Raw genomic sequence first — 8,305 nt, forward strand, 5'->3', positions numbered from 1 at the left:
TGTGGCTCGAGGACTCTAGAGTGCAGGCTCAGTAGTTGTGGTGCACGGACTTAGTTGCTCCATGGCATGTGGGATCTTCCCGGACCAGGGCTCAAACCCGTGTCCCCTGCATTGGCAGGTGGATTCTTAACCACTGCGCCACCAGGGAAGTCCCTAAGCTTTCTTTTTGGTCTTTTCTTTTATGGAATTTCTATGTCTGCTTCTTCCCACCAGGATTCAAAAGATCTTGATACAACGTCACAGAGAAATGTATCTGAAAATCTAGAGATCCGGGCTCCAAATGAAAGAATCATCACCTTCATTTATTATTTGAAGCATAATTAGCAAGGATGTTAAGTAGAGTTTTCTTTATTATTTTTGTCAAGGTGTCTTAATTTAGCTACATGGCAATAGCAAAGACCCTCAGTTTCCCTGGACTGTTTTCCATGTGGCCCCTGGGAGAGCACATATAGCTCGGCCCAACATTGCATGGATGTTAGGTCATTGCATGGATGTATGGAGGGCAGTAAGGTACCCTTGGGTGAAAAGCCCAACCACAGATGTGTCCTTCCTTCTAGACTAAGAATTGACTGCTTATTCCCCTTTTAACCTGGTGTGTACTTTCAGAAATTGGACATAATTCTGGCAACTCTGCCTTCCCTTGTTGAATGGTAGGTATGACAACGTTCATCTCAGAAGCACTATTATTTTTCTTTCTTTCTTTTTTAATTAAAGGATAGTTGCTTTATAGTGCTGTGTTTCAGAAGCACTTCGAGAGCTAGAATGGAAGAAACCAAGACAAGATTCTCTGCCTGGAGAACCACCCGCAACCTTAGATCAACCTTAAGCCTGAAGTAGAGTGAACCAAAAGTTAGTGGTGTAGGCTTTCCCCAGTTCTTGGGTAACAATGAGAGGACAGCCTCCATTGGAACAGGAAGCAATGAACCAACCAGGAAAGGCTACAGACTCAAAGGTGGAGGTACTGCTGCTCTGGTCATGGTAGAAGGGAAAGGGCTTCACAGGCTCGGTTCGGCGGTACAGATCCATTATGTTCTGTTCCTGAAGGGCGAGGAGGAAGCCCCAGGGAGAAACATAACTGTTAAGAGTTGTTCCACATTCTTTACACACTAACAGTTCCTATCCAAGATAGTCTTCTCCATTCATTAAAACAGGCCTGGGAACCTCTATTTCATATTATACCATTAAAAATTATGAGCCTCAGATACTTTACAGATGTGAAGTTTATGAGTGAAACCTTAGACCACCAATTTCAGTGGTTCTTACTGCGAGCCTTTGAAGGAAAACAGTGTTGACATCAGAGTTTTTGAGAATACAAAGCACAGGTTTAGTCATTACCTGTTGCTTAGAAATGGAGAAAGCCAAGGAATATTTACATAACAGTTACCATGAATTTTGAATTCAAACAGAATTGTTTAAGGTCAGGTGTCTCCAACCTCAGAACTATTGACATTCTGGGTGGGATAATCCTTTGCTGTCAGGGGCTGTCTTGTGTAAGGAGGGACGTTGAGGCGTATAGCAGCATCCCTGGCCTCTACCCACCAGAGATCAGTAGCATATCACCCAGCCCCCAGTTGTGGCAACCAAAAATATCTCCAGACACTGACAAATTTCTGGGGAGCAAAATTGCCCCTTGTTGAAAACCACTGTTTATATCCTGTCATCAAATTGAGTGTCTGCCTATGCTTGTTTGCTGAAAAAGGTCAAGAGATTTCCTAAAGCACACAGAAGCCTGGTTTGTGATCTTCCTATAACCTAAAATATTTCTTAAATAATGGAGAATAGCAATTACTAAAATGTTTGTTACAGAGAATTAAGTTTGTTCGCTTAAAGTTGAAAACTATCTCTTGTCAAAAAGATGTTTTAATTGGCTCATCCACCTAGTGATAATCAACTGCTGAAACCATCAGAGCTGATTTTACCCACACATCTACCATTAGCCCTCTCCATCAGCCGGTTCCGCACCCTTGGAGTCAACCAAATGTGGACCAAAAATATTTGGAAAAAAACAAAAAATTCCAGAAATTTCCAAAACGCAAAACTTGAATTTGCTGTGTGCTGGCAAATATTTACATAGGGTTTACATTGTATTAGGTATTATAAGCAATCTAGAGAGGATTTAAAGTAGAATATATGAGAGGATGTGCATAAGTTACATGCCTATATAGGTTATATAAGGAACTTGAGTATCCACTTTGGTATCCGTAGCGGGTAGAGGGGTCCTACAACAAATCCCCTGCAGATACCAAGGGACAACTGTGTGTGTGTGTGTGTGTGTATGTTCTTTTTTTTTAATTGGAGTATAATTGCTTTACAATGTTGTGTTAGTTTCTGCTGTATAATGAAGTGAATCAGCTATATGTATACATATATCCCCTCCTTCTTGGACATCCCTCCCACCCCTCCCCCATTCCACCCACCTGGGTCATCACAGAGCACCAATCTGAGCTTCCTGTGCTTTATAACAGGTTCCCACTAGCTATCTATTTTACTCATGGTAGTGTATATATGTCAGTCCTAATCTCCCAATTCGTCTCCTATATGTTCTATATCTACATTTATTCTATTGACGTCAGGAATAAATCTAAAAGCCTTCCTCTTTGCTGAATTATTTCTTAAGCAAGATAAGTGATTTTAGCAGATTAGTTTCAAAGCACCCCTGCAATTTTTTCTTATTCTCTCATAATATATGCAACCCAAAAAGAACCAAAAATAAATATGCATAAGGATAATAACTTGTCCTTTAAAAGATTCTTAAAAAGCTAGAGTTTCCATCAAATGAGCACTTTGTGAAATAAATGAGCTTCTCCCTCCTAGCCAGGCATGGACAAGACCCTTATTTGCCGTACTCACCTTAAGCTGCAGTGTGGGCTGCCCCTTGACCTCCGTGCAGAATAGGCAGAGCTCCGGCTCCTTCAGTCCCAGGTAGACGGGATTCCCTCTGTCCTCTCAAGTGTCTCCGTATAATTGCATGAGATTAAGCTAACAGTGACTGGGAACACAACATAGTCACAGAACAACACTATGATCACCCTCTAGTTCATTATTGCCAATGAGATATGCCCAGTTAACAAGCCTATTCATAGTGAATAAAAAGCTAAGCACACAACACACAACAGTACTGGCCAAAGAGACTGCCTTTGACAGATCTTGGCCACTCACCTGGATCCATAAGGTGCTTCCTTGGGACTGCTTTGAGGGTCTGGCCTTAAGGACCCACACCTGATGATTGACATCCTGAATATTCCCCTGAACAGGGTTTGCCCTGGAAAATACTGTAAAGAAACTCGAAATGCAAATGTAAGGATGAAGGTACAGAATGTCCCCCCTTTCCAATTTTTTGCCCTTCCATGTAGAACTTTACCTGAATCCTTACCTTTTTCATCCATTATTGGTGGTGATGTTTTAGAACTGCCAAGGTGTGAAGACATTTATGTGCAGACTGACCCCACGAGAGGACCTGAGTCAGTCCCAAGCCACAGTTTGACCCTGAATCATAAGAAGAGCTGGTGACCAGCCCAATAATGACCCCAGTCAGAATCTACACTCCCAGAACTCACCTCACTCCCTCACCTGCTCACCTTCTTGGATGTAGCCTACCTTCCTGCAGAAGCAGTTGTACCTGTGAATCTTGTTCAGACCTAAACCCAGAGCCTTAAGAAGACAGGAGTGCCAAGGCCAGAGGCCCAGAAGCAAGAGAAGATCAAAGGTCAGCAGGCTTTGCGGTTACAGAGGACCCCGTGTCCCTACCACTATGGACTATGGCTTCCTCTGTACTCGGGCGCTCTGATGGACTCCAATAAGGCCCAAGCCTTTGATCCATGTAGTGAAGGGAGGAGGTTCTGCCTCACTGGGGTTAGGACTGAACCTTGAGTATTTGTCAGTTCCTGGTGCCGGGGGATTCAGTGAGGCTTTATATAAAGAAATTTCAATGGAAGCAGGATTGTGACCTGTCTATGCACCCTGAAAAAGGAGGCATGCTAAGCTTTTAAGAGCAGCCAGCAGGGAATATAGTCATCAACATTGAGTTTGAGGAAAGAAGTATTATGTGACTGCCCCATGGCCAATGACTAAACTCTGATACTGCAAAATGACACACGGTAATGTTATTCCTAAGAGTGGAAACCCACAGTAGGTGCAAGGTAGACTGAGAAAGGGATGGGTCCCCTAAGACCTGTGTAGGTTCTAAACACTCCTGGTCTAGTAACCATATCCCCTGCCAATCTCAGACAAAAAACAAAAAAAAAACACCCCAGTATATGCTCCTCCAGCTTTTCAGAGCCCGTGTGCATGCTGCTTCTCCACTCAAGGGAGCCTCACCTGGGGCAAGGTCAGCTCCTGCACACCTTGCCCCTCATGGACTCTACATTAGTGGGGAAGGGAGGTTGGCCCAGATACTCCAGTGCCCTGAGCTAGCAGACATGCATTAGGTTTTCCGCAAAGGGAAGCTGAGGCAGTGCTGGCGAGACTCTTCCCCAACCTTTCAGCCCATCTGAGTTCACTTTCTCTGTGGTGATTGCCAGCACCGGTCAGCTCCACACCTCAAGTGCTTGCATCTCAGGAGCAATCTCAACTGATTGCGGAAGGGACTGGTGAATACATGTCCCAGCCTCTTCGGCCTCTGGTGGGACAATGCTAATGTTTCTCATAAGGCTCCTAGCTACCTCATCAGCCTACCCAGCCACATAAAGACACCCTCATGTTCACACCTTATACCCTTCCAAGGAATTCTTGCTTCTCGATCTTGTGCTAGGTAGTCCCATAGCTGTCCTCTCGGGAGTGTGGAGTCATGAATCACCTACAATTAAATGTACAACAGGCTTCCTCGAGTCAAAACTGGGATTCAGAATCAAGCTGAGTCTATAAAGAGGTCCTGTCCCGAGTATCCATTAGAGTGAGTTGATTTCCATGCTCTGAGAAGAAAGTCCAGAGCTTATGACATCACCCCCATGCTCCTTATACAGGACTGGACGCACGTGGATATCTTAAGAGGAGGGGCTCTATGTCCTGCCATCAGGTACAAAGAAGCAAACATCCAGGACACATTGGTATGGATGCTGCATATACTAATGCAAACTCATTCAGGACCACAGCTGAAAAATTATGTGTCCTTTCAGATTCCTTATTTCATCCTATAAATACATGGAGCTCTACATGGCCTGGAAATTTAGCCCACAGTGCCATTAGCGGAGGTGATGGGGGCTTCAGTGATACCAGATAACCCAAGACCTCTATGTATCTCTCCCTAGTATGGAAGTGGCATCCTTCATAGCCAAGGGGGTAGATGCTCCTGAGAAGGGAAATTGAGTCAAATGTGATGAAGGAAATTCTGTCTCTGCTAGAAAAGAACTCCATAAGAATACAATTTAGAGATACACCTGCCCCGCTCTCTTTAGCTAGCCAGAACTGGATTTGCCTTGGCATTTAGTTCCTTTGTCCATTCGTATCTATCTTTCACTTCTCAGTTTAAGGTCTAACATAGTCACCTCAGCCCCACAAATCCTTCCCAACTCTGATAGCATGATTCCCACCACTCAATTTGGCTATTGTTCACATATTGCCAAATTGTCACATGGAACTGTCCTCGTTCTGTACATCCTTGATGTTCAAAGTGTGGTCCATGGAGCAGCCACACTGGCATCGTCCAGCAGTTTGTCAGAAATGCAGAATCTCAGGCTCTACCCCAGATTTACAGAATCAGGACCTGAAATAAAAGAGCATTAAAACCACAATATGTTCTGTGCTGATATAGAACACACCCCTGCCAGCACTCTAGTCACATCAGTACAAAAAGAAAGAAGTCAGGATTCAGTGTCTGCCTGGGGCTGGGGAGTGGACAAGCCAATCAGATCTAGGCCCACCCTCACCTTTCCTCAGTCTCTGGAACCCATGGGGTAGGCTGTCTTGGCACTGAAAAAAGGGGGGAGAGATGAGAGTAGTAAAGAAAAGAAGTCATTCCTGGAAGGCTGTGGCCATGGACCGGCCCTCACAAGGATTTTCACTTTGAGTACTTATAGTTTGATTGAAGCAGAAACTCTCAAACTGTATTTGGTTTAATTTAGGTCAAATACTTTCTACCAGAAGGAAAGAGAAAGTCTCTCTAAAGGAGGGCAGAGCCACTCATATAATTTTTCAAAGATGACAAGCTGTAAGTAGTTGAAGATTACCAGGCATACAAGCAAACAAGATCACAAGAATAAGAACAAAAGGAAAGAAGGAAAGAGAAAGAAAGAAAGAAAGAAAGAAAGAAAGAAGAAAGAAAGAAAGAAAGAAAGAAAGAAAGAAAGAAAGAAAGAAAGAAAGAAAGAAAGAAAGAAAGAAAGAAAAGAAAAGAAAGGAAGGAAGGAAGGAAGGATGGAAGGAAGGAAGGAAGAAAGAAAGAAAGAAAGAAAGAAAGAAAGAAAGAAAGAAAGAAAGAAAGAGATAGAAACATACCCACACAGACATCAGATTTTGTAACTATTATACACAGAGCTTAAAACAACTGTCCTAAGCATGTTTCAGAAACAAATAACACAAATAAGAATATTTTTCTAGAATAGCAAATTTATGAAAAGTGGCAAATTTAGAAGTCAAACAGTATCTCTTGAACTGTAAAATACAATAAGCAAAATAAGCCAATATTTGTATTTGGCAACAGACAGCACACAGCAGAAGAATGATGTGAGAGAATGATGTCATCAAGGTGGTGGTTTAGAAATTTCTAGGGCTTGTCCCCTCCCAGAAACATCAATTTGAACAACTCTCTATGCACGAAAATACCTTCACAAGAGCTAAGGATTCGAGGTTAGGGATTACAGCACTTGGGTGGAGCACAGAAATAAGAAAAGATGCATTGAAGAAGGTAGGAAAGACAGTTTCACATTATTCCCGTCATCCTTACCCTATGGAGAGAGACATCCAACCTATGGGAGAAGGAGGTGAGTGAGGACTTGATTTCACAGTGGACTCCACCATCAGCCCACCCCAGCACCAGACCAGCTCTTGTGGCCCCAGGCTTTTGGCTGACCCCAGCATCAGGCCAGTTCCCAGGGCCCCAGGGTCCTGGTGGGTGTGCACAAAACCAGGCTACCAGCCCACCCCAGCACCAGGCAGTTTCCCATGAACCCAGGCTCCAGGTAGGCTCCTGACCCTCACTAGCACTAGGTTGACTCCATGGCCCCAGGTTCCCAGCCTACCCCAGCACCAGGATGGCTTCTACAGACCTAAACTCCAGATGAACTTTCATGAAACTAGGCTCTTGGACTGCACCAGTGCAAGGCTGGTACCATTGACCCCAGGTCCAGGCAGGCTCCTGTGGACCCAGGCTCCTGACTCACCCCAGCACCAGGCAACCCCCATGGCCTCAGGCTTTAGGCAGGCTACCCTGGACTAGGCTCTAGGCAGGCTCCTATGGATGCAGGCTCCCAGCCCAACCCAGCATTGACTGCCCACACAGCCATAGCTTTCAGACTGACTCCCACGGCCCCAACCTCCAGGCTGGCCCCAACCTCCAGGCTGGCCCCATGGATTCAACCTCCAGGTTGGCCCCATGAGGCCTGGAACTATAGGCTACAGGATGAGTCCTACAGCCCCAGTTTTCAGGCTCACCCAAATGCCAGGGTGACCTAGGTAGCCCCACCTTCCAGGCCAGCTCCTGTGAACCCAGAATCCAGGCCTGTCCCAGCACCAGGCCAGATCCTGTGGACCCAGATGCCAGGTCCACCCCAGGGTTCCCTAGCACCTGACTGGCCTGCACAGACCCACGATCCAGGACCACCCACACAGACTCAGGTTCCAGGCTTACCACCACAAACTCAGGCACCTGGCCAGCCCCAGTGAACTCAGGCATAGTGTAGCCCCTGTGGATCCAAGCACTAGGTATAGCCACCTGCTGACCCAGGCACCAGACCTGCCTGTCCAACGACTCCAGGAGCAAGCCCACCAATGGACACCACCAGATGCCACACTCAGAATCTCTGGACAGGCTGACTGGTGAAGGGCTTTCCCTTCCAAACCTGGACTGCGAAGACTGGAAGAAGCAACTACTTCTTTAAATGCACAGACACCAATGAAGGCCACAAGGATCACAAATAATAAGAAAACATGACACCAAAGGAAACTAATATAGCTCCAATGACTGACCCTAAAGTAGAGGAGATAAATGGACTGGCAAATAATTCTGAATAATCCTCTAAAGAAATTCAGTGAACTATAAGAACACACAGACAACAAAACAAAATTAGAAAAATAATGCATTTTAAAAAAATGAGTCCAACAAAGAAACAAAAACCATTAAATATCTATAAAAAACAAACAGAAATCCTAG

At 44.9% G+C, this 8,305-nt stretch overlaps 1 protein-coding gene across 1 annotated transcript; it reads right to left on the bottom strand.

Annotated features, from left to right (window-relative positions):
• Nucleotides 1-822: 822 nt before the first annotated feature.
• Nucleotides 823-7,828, bottom strand: LOC137777405 (interleukin-36 alpha-like). The gene is given in 7 exon segments (XM_068564171.1): nt 823-1,038; nt 2,851-2,945; nt 2,948-2,989; nt 3,160-3,204; nt 3,207-3,272; nt 3,579-3,651; nt 7,619-7,828. Coding segments are annotated over 7 exon segments (747 nt in total).
• Nucleotides 7,829-8,305: the final 477 nt, after the last annotated feature.

Source organism: Eschrichtius robustus, chromosome 15 (genome assembly GCF_028021215.1).
Source record: "Eschrichtius robustus isolate mEscRob2 chromosome 15, mEscRob2.pri, whole genome shotgun sequence".
Classification (NCBI taxonomy): domain Eukaryota; kingdom Metazoa; phylum Chordata; class Mammalia; order Artiodactyla; family Eschrichtiidae; genus Eschrichtius; species Eschrichtius robustus.